Below are 21,763 nucleotides of genomic sequence, written 5' to 3' on the forward strand. Positions count from 1 at the left end.
TGCCCTTGGCCACACTGCGTACTGGCCGGTGACTTGCTGAACTCATCCCTCAGATGGGGACGATGCCCATTGCTGCAGGGGTCGACGAGGGTCAGATGAGATACAAAAGCCTGTTATGATTTTTTTTTATGAATTTATTTTTGGCTGCGTTGGGTCTTCATTGCTGCCCGCGGGCTTTCTCTAGTTGCTGCAAGCCGGAGCAGCTCTTCATTGTGGTGCACGGGCTTCTCATTGTGGTGGCTTCTCTTGTTGTGCAGCATGGGCTTTAGGCGCACAGCCTTCAGTAGTTGCGGCACATGGGCTCAGTAGTTGTGGCTCGCGGGCTGTAGAGTACAGTCTCAGTAGTTGTGGAGCACGGGCTTAGTTGCCCCACGGCATGTGGGATCTTCCTGGACCAGGGCTTGAACCCTTGTCCTTTGCATTGTCAAGCAGATTCTTAACCACCGAGCCACCAGGAAGCTCCTCTGCTGCTTTTTAACGTACAATCTGGCCAATTTTTGAAGATGTTTCCTGGGCTCGAGTTAAGCCCTTTGTAGGGTGCGAAGTACCTCATTCTCTTCCATCATCATATCTGCTCTAATTCCTGACATTTCTTTTCATGCTGCCTTACTTGTTATTGCACTGCTCTGCATTCTCCTCCTTGAAGCTATTCTCTCTTGTCTTTCCTCTCTTCCACTAACTTCTACTTTGCTTTTCATAGAGCGTGACCTCTGGGCCCATTTCAGGCAGATCTCAGGCTCTGTACCAAATCAGTTAACAGAGGTTAGAATCCCAGCTTTCTCCAGGGATGCTGGCTTTCCTACGTGTATCTGGGACTCCCTTCATGGGCAAGCTGACCACCAAATTGAACATTAGATTTCTGAAAGCTGAGAGAATGATTGAGTACAGTGTCAGATATTGTGTCAGGAACCTTGTTGAAACTTATTTTGATTAATCTTCATGACAGCCCTTGGATAGGAAGTATCTCCTTTTTATTTATGTATTTATGTATGTATTTAGTGGCTGCGCTACATGGCTTGTGGGATGGCCCGTTGGGGCTGGAATCCATACCCCCTGAATTGGAAGCACAGAGTCTTAACCACTGGACTGCCAGGGAAGTCCCAGAAGTATCTCCTTTTGATAAAGGAGGAAACCAAGGCTCAGAGCTAAGCTCTGTGAGCTGGGCTGTGTTGAGCTGAGGTTGCCAGGTGCCTGTCAGAAAAACATCACGACACTGGAAGGGTGTGTGTGAGTGTGCATGCACGCACATACGTGTGAAAGTACTATTTCATTAAACACTTTTTTTGCTGGTTTTAACTGACAATTTGTATTTAGTATGATCTAGCTATATTTTTGATCTTTTGGCAAAAGTGCTTTACTTCAGAACAATTAGATGGAATGTGCAAATCTTCTGTTTTCATAACATTTGTTTTCTATGACCAAGCAGAAAGTTAACGGCACGACTGGCCTTTTCAATAACAGACCCCAGGTGCCCTGCATGGAGCCCCGGGACCTGGTCACAGGTCCCTGCCCCAAACCCCGTCCTCTCCCTAAAGCCACGGCTTTCTGCTACTCTAATATCCTCAAAATGGATCGAAGGGTCTTAAGCTACTGATAGCTGTTCCTGATGATTTTTTCTTGGGGGGAGAGGGTTGAGAATGAGGTAGGGATTGAAGTAGACGAAGGAAGGGGGAGGGGAGAACCCGGGGACAGTCGGCACCTTCCTCTAGAGCAGACTCTCCCTTCACCGCACGCGCCACTCACGTCCTCTGAGCTGTGTAGTTACCCGACCACACGCATCCATGCGTTCAATTCAGTATATCGTTTAAAGAATTAATTGAAAACGTTTAGATTTTACATGAGCAAATGCATAAGTTTATTCTGGGAAAGAAGCTAAAACATCTCTGAGCTTACTTGGCGCTCTGAAAATCTTCCAGCAGGATAGTATTATTTTATGAGTGAATTAAATGTACAAAATATAAAACTACATTTTTATGCTAATTACTTACATATAAATGGTAATGAAATTTATAAACTGAGAGAATTGTCTGAGTAGTAAAACATTTTTGTTAAGACTACTAAATTAAATATTTAAATTAAACATATTTTACTTAATACAAAATAATAAATGTTCACTATTATGGATTTCAGTTTATGCCAAAAATATTTTCAAACATTTAAAAGTAGCAAATGCTACAATGTTTTCATACTAAATGTTTAAAATTTCAAGACATAATAAATTAATCTGTTTCTTAATATAAACTATTGCACAATATTCTGGAATTAAATACTTTTTTGTAACAGAAAAATTATTCCTACAAAGATTACAGGACCAAATAGTGAAAAAGCTTTTGGGGGAGTTATTTCCAGTTCAGTGTCTAAACCGTAGATTTCAACAGAAGTGGTGCCAGTAGAGGCTCACACGGCAGGTGGTGACGTCGGCCGAGGGTGGGAAGGAAGTGGCCTGTTCCGAGACCCTGGGGCTTCCCAGGCCAGCGAGGCGCAGCGGCGCAAAGGCCACGCGTCCGGCGTCCCAGAGGGATGCAAGAAACAAAACCCAACACTGGCACCATCTACGCAGCAGTGACGTCAAATCTAAGATGGATCATTTCGTGAGAATCTATGTTAACAAACTGTCACAGGAGCCTTTTAACTATAGCTGTGACATAGGTCCTAGCTGCACATCACAGCGGGGTTTATCTGCGCTCCGCGGGCGCTGAGGCGGATGGAGGTGCTACTGGACCTGCAGTGCAAAATAAAGATAAGACTTTAAGGGCAAAGAGACAAAAGCTGGCGCGTTTTATAAATTTAAAAATTGAACCTATTAATTTTAACTAAAAGAAAACGTGTACCTCTGCACCCATTTATAAGGATAGTTACTTAAGTCTACACAAAAATCTACTGCACGGTCCTACCCGCAGCCACAAATCGCACGTCGGAAACATCAGCCTCCAACTTGCCGGCGGCTGGTGATGGCTGAGTCTTCAAGCCCGCACGTGCCGAGAAGGTTATGCTGACACAGGAGGGCGGAGCTGAACGCGCAGTGGAGCGGCTCAGCTCCACCGGGCTGTTGCGGCCCCAGGGGATGCTGCCCGGCCCCCACCGTGCACCCCGACACTGCACCCTGCGCACCTGCGTTAACGGTGCCACTCATCTAAAAGGCCAGCTATCTGGCGTGTCAGAAACACCTCGAGCGGCTGCAAAAATTGCAGTGAAAAATGATAATCCTGGGACAGGTGGAGGGAAAACACACCAAAGAAGCCTTGATGAGGTCCAGACAGTTGCAGCGGCCGGCTCGGGGCGGGGTTCCGTGTAAGGAAAAGGCAAGCTCCGGTGGGCGATTGCTGTTCATCACGTTAAAAGCCAGGATGGACAAGAAGAGGAGGAGGAACGGGAGACAGAGGGTAGCGAGTGGCCGAGGTCAGCCCCAGCGCGCCGCGCGGCCGGATCTGAAGTTCTGGGGAGGGCGGGGCGGCACCCGGGCAGCGACACCTGGGCGACCCGGAAAATGCGCAGAGGCAGGTCTGCTCAGCCAAACGGTGATTCTTCCCGGTTACAGGGGCTTCACCAAGCCTACTTGGTCTTCCACTAATTTTGAACTGTTAAAAATTTCCTCTGAGATTAAGAGGGTCTTGCTGCTAATTTAAACACGTGGATTATATAGCACTGCAATGATTTATTTCCCAGTAGAAAGTGTATCACCTTAACGTCCAACGACAGTTCCTTGACCAGATCAGATATTTTGGTGGTGGTGAGGTAAATTCTATCTACTTAAGACCATGCAGAAAAACAATACTAAAACCCCTCAGAGACCCTGTGCAGGTGGGCCTTTGTGCCTGGGGCATCTGTGTTTTTTTTTTTTTTAACATCTTTATTGGAGTATAATTGCTTTACAATGGTGTGTTAGTTTCTGCTTTACAACAAAGTGAATCAGCCATACATATACAAATATCCGCATATCCTCTCCCTCTTGCGTCTCCCTCCCTCCCACCCTCCCTATCCCACCCCTCTAGGTGGTCACAAAGCACCGAGCTGATCTCCCTTTGCTATGTGGCTGCTTCCCGCTAACCATCTATTTTACATTTGGTAGTGTATATAGGGGCATCTGTATTTAGAGGCCTCTCCTGGCCTTTCACTTCTTTACCATTATTTAAACCCACATTTCTCACGTAGTGTCTAATAAAATGTATGCTTCTGAAGTAAACTGAAATATGCTTTATCTTGTGTGATACGCATAAAAGAATAATTCTGTTGTAATAATGTAAGTGGTCCTTCTTTTGCTGTCCCCAAACTGTGTTTCTAGAAGTCTGACTTTTTTTCTCTTTTTTTCTTTTTTTTGGGGGGGCCCCTCTGCGCAGCATGCAGGATCTTAGTTCCCTCACCAGGGATGGAACTCGTGCCCCCTGCAATGGAAGCGCGGAGTCTTAACCACTGGACTGCCAGGGAAGTCCTAGAACTCTGACTTTTTAAAGACATAGATGTCACCAGCTTTTGTAGTTAGAACATGGGTAGTTTGGAGAGGGACCTCACAGCCTTCTGAGATGCCTCATCTTCAGATTGAAGAACTATGTCCATCAATTGTTTTTGTGCCTGAGACACTTTTTATACTTGGATGCAGGTCCGTTTCTCTATAAATACTCACTTGGAGAAGACGCTGTAATAAAGGACGAGGGCATTAGTTGTTCAATTTAATAAAAGGCTAATTTTAAAAGAATTACTCTCAATAATTCCTTAAAAATCAGTAAAAGTTTGTATGACTTAAAATGGCATCATGATGACAATGGAGAGAGTATCATTGACACTGGCCAGGCCAGCGTGGTGCCCACCGGACTGGAAGACGGGCAGAGCTCACGTTTACAAAACATCACATAAAACACTTGAGATGCTTGAAGAGACACAACACAGCTCCTTCCTCCTTAATCAGAGAAATGAAGCCTCAGAGTGAAAGTAAGTTTCCTAAAGGCAAATGGTCAGTAAGTTCTAGAGCTACAGAAACTAAACATCATACTCGATAGACCTTAAGATGGACATGGCCCAAAATAAGACTAATTGTCCCTGTGACAGTGATTGTTAAAAATCAAACTAATAAACTGTTTTGAACAGCAAATTTCAGGGAAATGTCTAAGCTATTCAAAGTTTAATGACAGAGTTTAAGAAATGCTGATAATGGAACAAATTCAAGCTTGAACTGTGAGTTCTTTTCAAGAACTGGGGCTTTATCTGAAGCTGCCTCAGAGAGGACCAAGCATTGCAGGGGTCAGAATCTTTTGGACACAGGAGACTAAAACTGATATTGTGTGTGTGGTACAACACATAAAGCATCAGAATTTTTTTTTACAACTTTATTGGAGTATAATTGCTACACAATGGTGTATTCGTTTCTGCTTTATAACAAAGTGAATTAGTTATACATATACATATGTTCCCATATCCCTTCCCTCTTGCATCTCCCTCCCTCCCACCCCTCCAGGCAGTCACAAAGCACCGAGCTGATCTCCCTGTAAAGCATCAGAATTTTTGACAACTAAAAGAAAATGTAAGGCCACAGAAATAATGACTTTTGCTATTCATCTGAATAAAGAGGAAGGAAGCACAATATATATTATCCTCATGTGTAACTGTACCCTCAATAACTCTGTAGGTGTTTTATGCGGTGTTTAGATCACTCATTATGATGTAGGTAATGACACAAGGGGTCTCAGGGGCCGTGCACTTCACCTGGGCCTTCCTTGGCACCTTCCGGAGCCTCTGGGTCTGGGGGCGGCTCGGTGTCCCACGGAGACTGGGACGGAGACGAAGCAGAGGCCCTGGATGTCTGCGGGGTCCTCTTGTCTGGGTCTGCTTGCTGCTGTAACCACTCAGCATTATATCCATTGCTAATAAGTTTGGAAAAGTTTGTGGGTGAACTGGTTTTTCGACCAGGCCTCAAAAAGAGAAAAATTAAGTACTTAATTACAAAGGTGAAGGAGAATCCAGAAGCGTTCTCAGCGAACATACTGATGGTAAATTATATGCGTTACGCCCCTGAAGACACGACAGAGACGCTTCTCCCTCTCTCCCTCTATCTCTCTTTCTCAATCTCTCTCCACTTTGAAGCATAAGGAAGTAACCTCCAAGCATCCTTGTACACAGTGAGTGCATACTTAGTTCAGTTTCCAAAACCTTTCTTCAGAACAGCCAATGAGAAGAAGCATTCCAGCGTTTCCCAGGGATGCCTTCTTCTGAAAGAACCGCCCCTTCCCTGGGGAGGGATGAGTGACTCAGACTCTACCACTTTCAAACAAATTGTTCCTTTCTTAATTAGTTCTTCCCTGTGCACGTTAAAGATTAGATGCTGCTTCTTTACACACTTCTGTCTTCTCTCTGTCATTTACATCTTTGCAGACCTTATCATAACCTCCATTAGGAGAGGCGGGGGAGATGGGATGTAAAACACGTGATATGCGTCACGTGACGCATATCACCTGTGCCCTCCCAGCCTCGGGTTTCTTACTTGTAAATCACTCTGTTGTCAAGAGTCTTCCTAATGGCTCTGGTGGGCTCTCTCTCTATATATATATAGATAGATAGATAGACAGATAGATAAGGAGATAGAGAGATAGGTAGATATAAAAATATAGATGGATATAGATAGAAAGACATAGAGGTATACAGAGATAGATAGATAGATAGTTAGATGGATGATAGATAGCTATCATTTTTTTGCCCTCGCAGGCTGAGTGTGGTGCTTTCACGGCATTTGTCACACAATGTAACTGATGGATCGCTCCTCCCCGAGCCCCACTAGAGGAGAAGAAATTGTAAGAAGTAGTCAGACAATTAACGCCATTAATTCTAGCACTGCAGTGGGATTCTGGGAAAGGGGAGAGAAACAGAAGGCCTCAGGGACCCCCTCTCCAGCTGGGCGGGTCATGAAGTGTCAGGGCGCCCGACAGAGGTCCCAGCTGAACACAGAGCCGAGGGCTCACTAGGCGCAGACACCAGGGTCCAGGCCTTGGGGACAGAGACTGTCAGCACTGAGTAGCACACACATGGGGCCCCAAGTTTATAGGGCGAGCTTGGGTGACACAGGAGGACAAGAGGACAGAGCTCAGCTCAGCGCTCAGGGTGGGGGAGGGTGGGGTCCACAGGGGCCCGGGGGGGCATCCGGAGGGAAGGGAAAACGGAAGAGGAGGCCAGTAGACAGGGCCAGGCCATGGGAAGTTGTGCTATTGAAGTCACATCACCACAACCTGCTGCTGGGAAGCGAATACCGTTAGGCCGGCATCAGCATCGTGTACTGGAGTCACGGTTGTCACTGTGGTCACCTGGACCAAAGACCAAACCCAAACCAAATCCAGACCACGCTGGTGCAGCCCGTGCACTTACATGGGGGGAAAGGACAGTTTGCTTCCTGCAGGGTCTTTGGGGCCAAGCGGGGTCCCGGCTTTGCTCGGATACATGGACTTGATGGCTGGTAGCCTCACCTGTACAGAGAAACACACAAAACCCTGACTTAGAAGTGTTTGCTCCCTGCACTTTCTCAGCCCCTGCATGGCTCTGTCAATGCTTTGGCGGCAGTACAGCGTCCAGCCTTGTATAGGGCACGGGCACCGTGACCCTGGTTAGCACCCGAAGCCTCTGTTTATTGCTGGGAAGCGTCGCCAGGAGCAGGCCGTTCACTGAACACGCCAACCCCCCAGAGCCAGGCTCAGGGCTGGGACCGGGTGTCTTGAGGACAGACAGCCGGGCTGCTGCACGCAGCTGACACTGTGCACGGGGCTCAACTCTGTGAGCCCCGGAATAAACTTCCAGGGTTTCTCTTCCAAGCAGACACTGTGAAGCGGGCTGGGGTCAGGCAAGGAACCTGCCAGCCAGCGAGGCCGCTCCCCTGTTGTGCGGGGGGAGGGCGGCCAGCCTTGCTCATCGTCAGGACTCACTGCCGGTTTTAACGTGAATGTCACCAGTTCACCCACAGACCCCCACGTCCCAGGAGCCACGCCAGCCCCGTGAACCGAGACGCTGCCACCAGGAAGCCACTGACCCGAGATGGCCTCTACAGGGTGCCTTTGAAACAGAAATGCCTTGAAAGTGTGTTGCCCTGCAGTCGGTGCTCCTTCAAGGTCAAATACAAATACCCAGGGTTTGCACAGAAGAGAAGCAGCGTCTCCTCTTCCCTTCTTGTCCGTACAGAGTATTGCGGGGAATGTTAAACTCGTAAACAGAACGGGCTTGTTCAGAACCTGGTGAATGTCCTTTCTATCCGGGCAGATGAGCAGTGACGGCCAACTTTCCCGGAGACGAGCGTCAGCTCGTTAAAACTCGCTCAGTGAAAGGCAATCTTACCTCAAGGGGTGAATTCATAAGGAGAAGAAGGAAGCTAATTTCCCGTGGCCTCTGGCCTTTGAGCAGATCGAACTTACAATGCAGACCCCGGGGCCACGAGACACACCCTGCCGACAGGCACATCGCGGGGGCGTGCTCCGGGCGGCAAGCAAAGCCATGCCGTCTAGTGGGGCTCCAGTCACCTTTTTTTCCTCCTTTTCCAGTTCCTCGGCCTCTCTTTGCCAAACCGTCTTCATGTCGAAGTCGAAGGGCCCCCTTCTGTACTCGTAGTTGCCACTGGCGTGACCGGGGTGAGAGTCTTCATGAACCATGTAATCCGGTATGGACACAGCGGGGACCCTGCAGGAACGGACGGAAGGGCCCCGGCCCGCGGCTTAGGGCCACCTCCTGACCTCCCCTCCCTGCCTCCCCCCTTCCCCTTCCCCCGCCCCAGCACCCAGCTCTGACCTTCTCCAGTCCCCGCCCACCCACAGCCCCCTCATTTTCTGGGCTCCTGGTTCTGCTAGGATAAAGTCCAGGCCCGTAGCAGAGGGGGAGGGGGAGAGGGAGGGGAGGGGAGAGGGAGGGGAGGAGGGGGAGGGGAGGAGGAGCGGAGAGGGAGGGGAGGGGAGAGGGAGGGGAGAGGGAGGGGAGGGGAGGGGAGGAGAGGGGAGGGGAGGGGAGAGGAGAGGGAGAGGGAGAGGGAGGGGCCCTCCGGGATGCAGTGCCGGGGAGAAGCTGGGCAACCAGCGGACCTCCAGCAAGGACGGGACGGAAGGGGGCGCCCAGCCTCCCGGAGACGGTGGGCTGCAGGGAGGCGGCGGGCGGAGAGGCCGGGCGCGGAGGTCAGAGGCCGGGGACGCAGGCCTGGGCGGGGCCGCAACGCGGGGGTCAGGATACTCACTGCCTCCGGTTGGCCGTCGGCGGCTGGCTGTGGTGGCCGTACCAGTCTGGCACGGAGTAGGCCACGGGGGAGCCCTTCCTGGTCCCGGAGGCAAAGTGCTTCAACAGATCTCGAGGCCAAAAAGACACGGCTGTAAGCGGCCTGCGCATTACCAGCGGGCAGCTCGAAGCGACCAGGGGACCGGCTCTCCTCCTGGGCCCCACTGGGCCGGGGGGCAGCACGCCGGGGTGTCCGCGGTCCTCACCCGCCAGTGCTCGTGCTGCCTGGTGCCCAGAGGACATCCCTCCTGCACCCCTGCCCCGCCGCCGGCCACCTCCTCCCTGTCTCTGGGGGGAGGGGAGGGGTCCTTGCTCCAGGGCGGTATCTGCGGGGACACAACTCCTCGGGCCCTCCGGGGGGGCTGCGCCCTGGCTCCTCCCTCTGCCCAGGACAGTCTGTTCTCCACCCCAACGCGGCAGTTCTGGGGTGAGCCGCCCCCTCCGGGTTTCCGGTGGGAAGCGGGGCACCGGCCCCTCTAAATCCTGGGGGCAGGGGGAGTGTTAACCGGTGCCCCTCTTGGAGCCAGGCTGAGAGGGTCAGAGACGCGCTCGGGCTCCAGTTCCCGATTCCCCCACTTGCTGCCAGGTCTTCGTCCCCTCCCCCGGCTTGAGGGCTTTTCCCAGGCAGGGGTCAGTCAGGCGGGGAAGCGGGCGCCACGGCCAGCATCGACTGTTCTTACTATTAGCGAGACGTGTTTAACTGTTTTCTTTTTTGAACTTTCCATTTTTAAATATTTCAGACTTAGACAAAAGGTCCAAAAAAATGGTATGAATTCCCCTAAACCGTTCACCCAGATTCCTCAAATGTTGAGTTTCGTTTCCCATTTGCTTTATTGCTCTTTCTCTCTCTCCCCCCTCCCCCAACCATTAGTATTGTCACTGTCATTGCTGTTTGGGGGACTGTTTGGGAGGCTTTCAGAGACAGTTATGACGTAATCACAGTGTAGTGATCAAAATCAGGAAATTAGTGTGATGCAATCCTTTTATCCAGTTTACAGGTCTTGTTCAGATTCTGCCAGCGGTCCCACTAATGTCCTTTTAACAGGTGGCTGGGGAGTGGGGAGGTGGCGCACCTTCTGTGCTTTACACGCAGTGAATCACATGGTCAGTTCCGGGCTTCTGACCATTAAAGCCAGGTACTGCCCTCTGCCATGTCGCCCACTCTCCCCGTGACAATCTCCACAGCAGGAACAGGGGTCAGGAAGAGAGAGAGAAAGGTCAGCGTTTCTCAGGCTCGTTCACCACAAAGGCCAGCCAGAAGGTGTGCTAGATAGATGTGACTCCTAACTTGACCAGCAACTTTAATTAGCACAGCTGAGCAGGCCTTTCTCAGTTACATCATGGATAAAAGTGTGATGTTCATCAACATCACCATGGCCACTCCTCCCTGGCCTCCATTACCAAGAAGATATTAATACACAGGATGAGGGACGGTGACACAGAGCAACAGGAACACAGATGCTTTACAGGCGACTGGGGAAGGGGTGGCCCTGAGCTGGGCGACTGCAGTTAGACAGGGAGGTGGGCACGGGAGTCACTGCAGGGGTGTCACTCAGAAGGAAAATCCCAATTCGGTGAACTCACAGCCTAGTGGGTCTTTCCCATAAACGGCAGCACGCCCGGACTTCCTACGGCCTTGGACAAAGCTCATACACTTCACATATTTTTACAGGGAAGACACAATGACCAGACGACCGTGTCACTCCCGCCACAAAGCACAAGCCTGCGGTGCTCACCGGGCTGGCCGCCTTGCTTCGATAGCTTCACGTACTCTGAGTCCGTTTCCTTCACCAAGTACCTTCGTTCCCCGGGCGTGTACCCACGGGGGGCTTCCCTCTGGTCACTGAGGCCTGGGATCTGGGACGCTGGCGGGGCATCCACAGCTTTCTCAGGCTGCTTCGCAGGAAGTTGGTAATACCAATCTAGGGAAGAGGAGGTCAAGGGTCAGGTCATTACTTAAGGAATCCAGGCTGGTTTGGTCCACTGACCAGAAGACAACTACACCAGGGAGGGCGTCACACCCTCCCAGGACACCAGGAGAGGACATCAACATGGGGCACCAGCACAGGTGAAACTGCCCTCTTGTAAACACCTGTTACCTGAGGCATAACCCTGCCGGTCGTGCAGTTAACAGTCCCTAAAGGCCACGGGCAGCAGCCACGGTGCCCAGCAGATGACGAGCACCTTCTAGGAGGCCTGCTGGCCTGTCTTCTACTGGCTGCCCCTCTGTCCCAAAGCAGTGAGAGCAGAGCCCTTCCCTGGGGTTTTTAGCCTCCCAGTGAGGTATCCAAATCCCCTATGTGTGCAGCTCTCTCTCTCTTCTCCTTCAATCCTCCATGAATTGGGACTAGACTGCATTTCCGGGAGTACACATTCCTGAAAGATCCCAAAGCACTTAAAATGTGGGCAAGCCTCTGGACTATGTGACCAAATGTTAGCCAAGATTTGATCAACTTAGAACTTTATAAACACTGAGATATCATGATAAAAACTCTTACCAAAGTGGGCACAGAGGGATCATATCTCAACATAATAAAAGCTATTTATGACAAACCCACAGCCAGCATAATACTCAATGGTAAAAAGCTGAAAGCCTTCCCACTAAAATCTGGAGCAAGACAAGGATGCCCATTCTCACCATTTCTATTCAACATAGTATTAGAAGTCCTAGCCACAGCAATCAGACAAGAAAAAGAAGTTAAAAGTTTTCAAATTGGTAGGGAAGAGGTAAAATTGTCATTATATGCAGATGACATGATACTACATATAGAAAACCCTAAAGACTCCACACAAAAACTACTAGAACTGATAAATGAATTCAACCAGGTAGCAGGATACAGAAATCTGTTGCATTTCTTTACAGTAACAATGAAATATCAGAAAGGGAAAGTAAAAAAAAAAATCCCTTTTAAAATCACATCAAAAAGAAAAAAAAAACAACTTAGGAATAAACCTGACCAAGGAGGCAAAAGACTTATATGCTGAGAACTATAAAACATTGATAAAGGAAACTGAAGATGATTCAAAGAAATGGAAAGATATCCCATGCTCTTGGGTTGGAAGAATTAATACAGTAAGTTCCCTACATATGAACCTTTAAGTTGCAAACTTTCAAAGATGTGAACATGCATCTGGTTCCAGCAAGGAACCAAAACCTGTGCCATCAACATCAGGCGTGAGTGAAATTGCAGCTCACCCTCTGTCTCCTATTGCTGTGGATCCTTCAGCTCTACCATCTCCCACCTCCTCTCCATCCTCCAGTCAGTAACTCTTCTTGCCTGTTGACTGGATGCCAGCCCCTGGATGCCAGCTGTTGTACTGTACTTTTCAAGGCACTGTACTGTATGATTAAAAATATTTTCTTTATTTTTTGTTTGTTTTTTATGTATTGTTTGTGTGAAAAGTATTATAAACCTATTATAATACAGTACTATATAGCCGATTGTGTTATTTGGTTACGTAGGCGAAATTTTTTGGACTTATGAACAAATTGGACTTACGAATGCACTCTCAGAATGGAACTTGTTTGTATGTAGGGGACTTACTGTATTGTTAAAATGGCCATACTACCCAAAGCAATCTACAGCTTTAACATGATGCCTATCAAATTACCCGTGACATTTTTCACAGAACTAGAACAAATAATCCTAAAATTTATATGGGACCACAAAAGACCCAGAATTGCCAAAGCAATCCTGAGGAAAAAGAAAAAGCTGGAGACATAACTGTTCCAGACTTTGGACAAAACTACAAAGCTACAGTAATCAAAACAGTGTGGTATCGGCACAAAAACAGACCTACAGATCAGTGGAACAGAATAAAGAGCCCAGAAATAAACCCAGACACCTAGGGTCAATTAATCTGTGACAAAGGAGGCAAGAATATACAATGAGGAAAAGACAGTTTCTTTAGCAAGTGGTGTTGGGAAAGTTGGACAGCCACATGTAAATCAATGAAATTAGAACACTCCCTCTCTCACACACAAAAATAAACTCAAAATGGCTTAAAGACTGAAATATAAGACATGACGCCATAAAACTTCTAGAAGAGAGCATAGGCAAAACATTCTCTGACATAAATTGTAGCAACATTTTCTTAGGTCAGTCTCCCAAGGCAATAGAAATAAAAGCAAAAATAAACAAGCGGGACCTAATCAAACGTATAAGCTTTTGCATAGAAAAGGAAATCTAAGCAAAACGAAAAGACAACCTATGGACTGGGAGAAAATATTTGCAAACTATGTGATGGACAAGGGCTTAATGTCCAAAATATACAAACAGCTCGTACAACTCAATACAAAAAACTAAACAATCCAATCAAAAAATGGGCAGAAAACCTAAATAAACATTTAGGTTTAATAAACATTTAGAAGACATACAGGTGGCCAATAGGCAAATGAAAAGATGCTCAACATCACTAATTATTAGAGAAATGCAAATCAAAACTACAATGAGTTATCACCTCACAACAGTCAGAATAGCCATCATCAAAAAGTCTACAAATAATAAATGCTGGGACTGCCCTTATGGTGCAGTGGTTAAGAATCCACCTGCCAGTGCAGGGTACACGGGTTCGAGCCCTGGTCCAGGAAGATCCCACAACTAAGCCCATGTGCCACAACTATTGAGCCTGTGCTCTAGAGCCCGCAAGCCACAACTACTGAGCCCTCGTGCCACAACTACTGAAGCCGTGCTCCGCAACAAGAGAAGCCACTGCAATGGGAAGCCCGCGCACCACAACGAAGAGTAGCCTCTGCTCACTGCAACTAGAGAAAGCCCACACACAGCAACAAAGACCCAACACAGCCAAAAATTAATTAATTAATTAATTTAAAAAATAATAAATGCTGGAGAGGGTGTGGAGAAAAGGGAACCCATCTACACTGTTGGTGGGAATGTATATTGGTGTAGCCACTATGGAGAACACTATGGAGTTTCCTTAAAAGAATTAAAATAGAGCTACCATATGATCCTGCAATCCCACTCTTGGGCATGTATCCAGAAAAGATGAAAACTCTAATTCAAAAAGATACAGGCACCCCTATGTTCATAAGCAGCACTATTTACAATAGCCAGGACATGGAAGCAACCTAAATGTCCCCTGACAGATGAATGGATAAAGAAGATGTGCTACATATATACAATGGAATATTACTCAGCCATAAAAAAGAATGAAATAATGCCATTTGCAGCAACATGGATAGATCTAGAGATTATCATACTAAGTGAAGTAAGTCAGAGTCAGACAGAGAAAGACAAATTCCACATATATCACTTATATGTGGAATCTAAAAAAAAATGATACAAATGAGCTTATTTACAAAACAGAAACAGACTCACAAACATAGAAAACAAACTTATGGTTACCAAAGAGGAAAGGTGGGTGGGAGGGATAAATTAGGAGGTTGAGATTCACATATGTACATTACTATATATAAAACAGATAATCTATAATGACTACTGTATAGCACAGGGAACTCTACTCAATATCTACCTATAATGGAAAAGAATATGAAAAAGAATAGATATATATGTATAAGTGAATCACTTTGCTGTACACCTGAAACTAACACAATATTGTGGATCAACTAGACTCCAATTGGAAAAACAAACAAACAAACACTGAGAAAGAAGTAAGGGCCTAACCGAACAGGTTTGCTAATTCGACAGGAGCAGAAAGATGCAGGGCTGCGTGCCGCCATCAGGGAGGCTTCACTGGCAAACAGTGTCATCTGAATCCCACCCAACTCTCCTTTTGCTTGAGGCCAAAGCGGGACATCCGAGTCGTCCTCAGACAGCAAAGGGGAGCAGCACTCAGGAGGGTGGCTGAACGGGGCGGGGCGGCGGGGCGGGGGGCTTTGTCCCGGGCTTCCTCATGCTGTGGGAAGCATCTCGGGCCGCAGATTGGCAGGGGTGGGCTGCGTGTGGCTTCCATGGAAACATCAAGTCTGGTCCCACAAGGGTGAAGTGCGGTGAGTGTAGATAAAGGTGTGGGATTTCTAGGGGAGAGGGTCTCGTGAAGCGGAGGGTGGGAGGACAAACAGGGGTGGTGAATGCAGGCCAGCTTACTCCCTGCCCTCCCTCCCCATCGATCTGAACCCCCCGCCCCACCCAGAGTGGCCACGGCGGGGGGGCGGTGAGCTGAACTGGCCTTGTCAGAGCCCTGAGGCCCCCTCAGTGGGCACCCAAGTCACAGCCCTGCAGGCTGCTTTGTGACCACCTGTGAGGGTCCCTGGCAGGAGCGAGAGCTGTGGGCAGAAGCCCAGGGACCTGTAGTGATCAGGCCCACTTATGGCTCCACAGAGAGAAGACCCTGGGACACTCGGGCTCTTGGTGTTCTGGTGACTCTTTGTATCAGAAACTGATTAACCACATGTCCAAATATAAGAACAAATATCACAGCTGATTGAAAACTTTGGACACAAAATCCAGGAGGGTGAAATAAGAAAGATGCCATTATCGTAGCTCAAGTAACTCTTGCATTTAAGAGCTTACTGGAACCAGCTGTCAAAAATGCATGGTGTTCAGGGAACTCCCTGGCAGTCCCGTGGTTAGGACTCTAAACTCTCATTGATGAGGGCCCAGGTTCAATCCCTGGTCGGGGAACTAAAATCCCACAAGCTGTGCATCGTAGCCAAAAAAAAAAGCATGGCGTTCAGGTTCTAACATAGGACTGGCTTCTGGCAGGTGTGATGGGTAATTTTACGTGTCGCCTTAGCTAGGCCAGAGTTCCCAGATGTTTAGTCTGGCATGTTACTGTGAAGGTGCTTTTTAGAGGAGATTAACAGTCAAATCAGTGGACTCTGACTAAAGCAGATAAGTCTCCCTAACGTCGGTGGGCCTTATGCCATCAGTTCAAGGATTTAGGAGAAAAGACTGAGGTCTCCTGAGGAGGAAGGAATTCGGCCCCCAGACAGCCTTTGGACTCAGGACTGCAGCATCAGCCCTCCCCTAGGTCTCCGGCCTACAGATTTTGGACCTGCCTGCTACACAACTTGGTGAGTCAGTTCCTTAAAATAAATCAATCTTCCGGTTAATCTCCCTCCCTCCCTCTCTCTCTCTCTCTCCACACACACACACACACACACACACACACACACATATCGTTAGGCTACAGAGAACCCTGACTGGTACAGCAGGAGCACAGGAAAATGGTGCTGAATAGATCCCTTTACACAAGCACACATGGATCCCAGGAACAAGAAGTCACCATCCTCTGAAGCTAAAAGTTAGCCACCCAATCTGTACTTGGAACTAAAGCTAGTTCATTGCATAAAGATGAATGTTCATGGGAAATCTTCTAAATATCTAAAGAACAGTAATTAGATGAACAGTATAATGGAAACACTATAGTTTTGAAAAGGAGAAACCGCCCCCCGCCCCGCCCTGCCCCGGAAAGCTTTAAAGAAGTGTGCCCAAGCTCACAGAGAATTAATTCAAGAGCTAGGAGGATGGGTAGGACCATCTTATCTGATTGTATTCAGCTCAAATATTTTCTTTTAGAGGGAAGGCATTCGGTTCCAGCTTTATTTTTCCTCTCTGTGTTTTGATTACTAATTAATCAACAGAGAACAGAGTAGCGTCTACTTCTCATTACTGGAAGCTTTGGGCGGGCACTGAGCTCTAAATTAGTTGGCTGTTTATCACTGCGTGCCCTGCTCAGAGAGCCAGCACACAAGTCACTGTGAACCAACTGTCACCACACACACACACACACACACACACACACACACACACACACGGTTAAAGGAACGAGAATTGTCTTGTCCTCAAACATTATCAGTACTTGTATGGCACCAGATCACTTAAGTACCATGTAGATTTCTTTACGAGCTCCCTTGCCCCCTCGCATGCTTGCTTTATCCATAGGAGCCAGGCTCAGAGAGACCGCAAGGTGACTCAGCCCCACAGCTCTCTGGCGTCTGAGGGCACATCCCACGGGGCTCTGGAGCCCTGCCTTTGGGCCGCCGCGGCCTTGGAAAACAGGGCGGCCCCCTGAAACTCTGAGCCTCGGCTTCCTCACCTATAAACCAGGGCTAAGGACCCCTCAGCAGGTTGTTCTGAAGTTCAGTGTTAGTGTGACCGCGTTTAGCAAAGCACCTGGCAAGTGTTGCCGTCTCCTGCGCTGCTCACACGGGGAGGCCACACACTAAGGCACTGAGACGTCAGACCCAGGCTGAGAGCCCACCGTGGAGACGGGGACCCAGGCCTCCTGTCCCCTGCCCCATTCCCAGCACAGCCACGGACCCACCCACAGTGGCCACAGCAGAGCTCTAGGCAAGAAGCATGTTGAGACTGTGAAGAAGGCCACGCTTGGTCCCACTGCCCGCAGCCCCCCTGCCCGCCCTCACCCTGCCTTTCCCGGCAGAGCTCTGGGGCTCTCTTCTCCTCCCGCCTTCTCCAGCCCTTCTCGATGGGGCAGCGTAAAAGCCAAGGCAAAACCAGCCTCCAGCACCCAGGTCTTCCTCCTTCCCTTCTGCCAGCTTCACAGTGAGAAGCCCACTGCCATGGGAGCCTCCACCAGAGGCTTGTTTCCTGTGTCCCAGTGCTTAAAGCAGGAGACATAGCTACCCTGGTTGGGGTCTAAATTAGGAGCAAGAGATAGGTGATCAATGAAATACATGGGGATGCAGCTGAAAATGAAAGGGCCCAAGCCAACATACAGGGAGAGCCCTGTGAGACTTACACACGGTTGCTGTTACAGAGAAATTTTCAGAGATGCTATCGCCCCCAAAACTGAGAAGCTCCAACAGCAGTGGGTAGCCTGGCTTTCTTTTGTTGGATATAGGGGAAAAACTAACAAACAAACTAACAAGCCTAGTTTCCCCCCATGCTGCCCTTTAAGCCTTGCTTCCACACCGGGGCATAGGGGCAGTGTGCAGCTTTCTCTGAGGGTACCCCGTGTTGTCCTGTCCCCTCCCGGCCGCCCCCGCTGGTGTGAGCCAGTCCAGCCAGCCGCAGAGCAAACGCGGGGTTCCTCTCCCCGGGCTACTCACCGCAGGGAGCATAGCGGCTCGCGGCGCCGTGCAGCTCCTTGCTCGTGCTCCTCATGCCGGGAGACACGCTGGACCGGCTGTTCTCTGTTCTCGGGGGAACCAGGAACCGACGCAGGGGTTGAGCTGCAGAGGCCGGGTCCCCGTTCCTGCTCTGTCTGTCCTCCTCCACCTGACAGGTATGCAGGAGTTACTACTCGGGACATGCGGTCAAGTCCAGGCAGGGTATACAGCAGGGGCACATCCACACGGGTATACAGCAGGGACACGTCCAGGGAGGGTATACAGCAGGGGCACACACACACACGCCGAGTAGACAGCAGGGGACAGCAGGTCCCGAGGTACGCCTCCCCCCGGCCCGGGTGACGGGTGGCCCCCTCCCTGCCCAGACCCCACTGGCCGTCTGACCCCGCTCGCTCACCTGCCGGCCTAGGGTCTGGGTGGTTGTCACCTGCAGCGTCCGAGGTCACTCTGTTCCAGCGGGCGGCTGGGATCAACCCCAAACTCCCAGCGCGGCGCGGAAACACAGCACCCGCGTTGCCGGGGCAAAGGCCTGGGCCAACCGGCGGTCGCAGCGGGAGTAGCGGCAGCCAATCGGGGCAGTGTGAGGGGCCGCAGCTGGCCAATCAGCTCCAGGGGCAGAGCGCGGGCTCCTACTATCAACTGCCCGGCGCCAGTGCGTGGCCTAGGGGCTGGCCTGGGCGTGGCCGCGCTGCTGGCCGGGCGAGGCCTCAGGACGTGGCGGGGGCGTGACTGCGCCGCTGACAGGGACGTTGCCTCGGTGCTGGCCTGGGCGTGGCCGCGCTGAGGGCCGGGCGAGGCCTCAGGGCGTGTTGGGGGCGTGACTGCGCTGCTGACAGGGGCGTTGCCTCGGTGCTGGCCTGGGCGAGGCCGCGCTGATGGCGGGGCGAGGCATGGGGCGTGCTGGGGGTGAGGCCGGCCTCAGAGTTCTGGTGCGCCCTCGCCTCCCTGCTGTCCAAGAAATTCGACAGGGATTTTCTTGTCAATCTCTCATTCATTTAATGCATTAAAAAAAAGAGGACAGGGCTTCCCTGGTGGCGCAGTGGTTAAGAAGCCATCTGCCAATGCAGGGGACACGGGTTCGAGCCCTGGTCCGGGAAGATCCCACATGCCGCGGAGCAACTAAGCCCGTGTGTCACAACTACTGAGCTTGCGCGCTAGAGCCCGCGAGCCACAACTACTGACGTCCGCATGCCTAGAGCCCGTGGTCCACAGCAAGAGAAGCCACTGCAATGAGAAGCCCATGCACCCCCAACGAAGAGTAGCCCTGCTCTCTGCAACTAGAGAAAGCCCACGCTGCAACTAGAAAAAGCCCATGCACAGCAACGAAAACCCAACGCAGCCAAAAATAAATAATACTTAATTAATTAATTTTAAAAAAGGACAAATAAGTACCTGGGAAAACTCAGCACACAGCCATTCCTGCCAATTGTGTATCAGTAGTAAAATTACCATGTAAACGCCTTCCACACGCTTTATTTTTTCAGTATTTCTGGTTTGGAAATTGAGAGATCCTTTAAAAAAAAAAAGTCTTTGGCGGTGTTTCCTCGGAACAGTGTTCAGAGTCCCAACGCTTGACTTCAGTGCGAACTTTTGTCCCGCCTGGATTCGGTCTCTATTGTGAGTCGTGCTCCCCACTGTGGAGCCGCAGCAGGGGCCACGACGTGGTCATCCGGACAGAATGAGGGGGAGGACTAGCCGCCGGAGACCTTGTGGTTCCCACCACCCGGGCGGTAGAATGGAGCTAAGGTTTTCTTCTGCAGAAAAAAGGAAAATCAAGATGTCTTTAAAGGTGGTCATTTGGCAACTTTAATTAAACAAGGTGCTGCGTCTGCTACACAAGTAAAGCCCTAGACATCTAGCAGAAGACAGGTGATGTACGAATTGGGTAACGAGAGGATAACTCCTGTGATGGGAATGAACCCTAACTGAGGTTTATCCAGCCCTCATATAATATTTTCAGGATCCTCAGCTGGCCCAGTCTTGAAAGTAATCAAGACTTCATTTTTCAATGTCAAATGTTGTTCCACTGTAGGTAGAGGCACGTAGACTGTCACTAAGAATAATAGGGCTTCCTTTTGCATAAGTCACAGCATTGTTTGCCCAGGGATTAGGGTTAGTGAGGGGATGGCGTCTGGGAACCAGGAGTAGGTTCTCACCAGACCTGCTGTAGCCTCCAGAACTGGGAGAAATACATTCCTGTTGTTTAAAAGTCACCCAGTCTGTGGGCTCCCTCATGGACTAAGACAAAGGCTTTGCGTCATGTTTAGGATGGCGTCTGGGAACCAGGAGCAGGTTCTCACCAGACCTGCTGTAGCCTCCAGAACTGGGAGAAGTACATTCCTGTTGTTTATAAGTCACCCAGTCTGTGGGCTCCCTCATGGACTAAGACAAAGGCTTTGCATCATGTTTAGGATTTCAGGAGGAACTGGCTTTTAGAACTATGTTTGGATCATTCATCAGAACCAGAAGTTCCCGTATCTTTCACAGCTTTGAAACTCTTGCACCTGGAAACTAACAGTTAAGACTGCTTGGATAAGTGGTCCCGCACACCTTCTTTACTTGCCTTCCAAGACCTGGGACTCTGCTGTTTTCACTCTAACTCGCAAGCTAATCCTGCAAACTAGTCTTCATCGCTGGATCCTACATTTCTTCCTGGCATCTATATTTTGAAGTGCCATAGACCTCAGTCTTTGGACATCTATCTCTGTGTGCTATCCATACTCACTGGTTATTCAATCTCCTCCAAACACCACACCCCCACCCCCGAGACGACTCCCAAATTTTTACTTCCAGCTGCAACACTCCCCAACTTTTGGCAGGGATGGCATATGTCTCTTGCTCCTTGCTTAGCTGGGAACAGCTAGTAACTGGGCTGGGAAGGTCCTGCAAAGAAAGGGTCTCAGAGGGCACAGCCAAGCAGGGCTGGGGAAGAGAGATGTTAATATAGATTATGGCCAATCAGAATTCCTTCTGAACCAAAGAAACTGTAATCTTAAATAAAATAATTGACAAATTATAAAAGCAGTGTTGAGTTTATTTGGGAATAGCAGAGGAATTGCAATCTGGGACAAACAAGATTGTCAACTGGAAAAAAAAAAGAAAAAGCACAACCTAAAAGTCGAAATTTATGTTTTATTCAGTGGACTTGCTGAGGACTTAAGCCAAGAAGACAGCCTCTCAGCTCGCTCGGAAGGACTGCTCCCCAAAAGGTAAGGGGGTGGCCAGAATATGTAGGACGTTTTGCAACAAAGACCAGGTAGTCAGAACATCGAAAGATTACTGTTAACTAAAGAAAACCAGATATCTCAGGTTAATGAATTTAGCGCTTTTGTATGTATGGGAGGATACAAGAGTCTGGGCTCCCTGAACTCATTCCTTTGATGTTCACCTCAGCTGTCTAGGGCCAGTGTCCAGGTTTTCTCCGTTCTGGGTCCCCTCAGGGTGCACAGTCCATGAGACTGCAGTGGCTGATGGCTTTTGAGGGCCACATGTCCTGTTTACTAACATGGCAGGACACATTCT

General features: G+C 49.4%; 1 protein-coding gene across 2 annotated transcripts; it reads right to left on the reverse strand.

The window, feature by feature from the left end:
• Window positions 1–3,997: 3,997 nt before the first annotated feature.
• On the reverse strand, window positions 3,998–18,748 carry C9H7orf57 (chromosome 9 C7orf57 homolog). 2 transcript variants are annotated; one of them, XM_060108517.1, is made up of 8 exons: window positions 18,639–18,748; window positions 18,221–18,389; window positions 10,962–11,147; window positions 9,188–9,296; window positions 8,487–8,643; window positions 7,348–7,445; window positions 5,698–5,855; window positions 3,998–4,633 (listed from the first exon to the last, which is right to left on the reverse strand). In XM_060108517.1, exons 2-8 carry the CDS (start codon window positions 18,273–18,275, stop codon window positions 4,608–4,610), a joined length of 789 nt encoding a protein of 262 aa, XP_059964500.1. In that variant the 5' UTR covers window positions 18,276–18,389; window positions 18,639–18,748; the 3' UTR covers window positions 3,998–4,607. The 2 variants fall into 2 exon arrangements, with proteins under 2 accessions (XP_059964500.1, XP_059964498.1); XM_060108515.1 differs by having other exon boundaries at window positions 5,698–5,903.
• Window positions 18,749–21,763: the final 3,015 nt, after the last annotated feature.

This window comes from Mesoplodon densirostris, chromosome 9 (assembly GCF_025265405.1).
Source record: "Mesoplodon densirostris isolate mMesDen1 chromosome 9, mMesDen1 primary haplotype, whole genome shotgun sequence".
Lineage (NCBI taxonomy): Eukaryota > Metazoa > Chordata > Mammalia > Artiodactyla > Ziphiidae > Mesoplodon > Mesoplodon densirostris.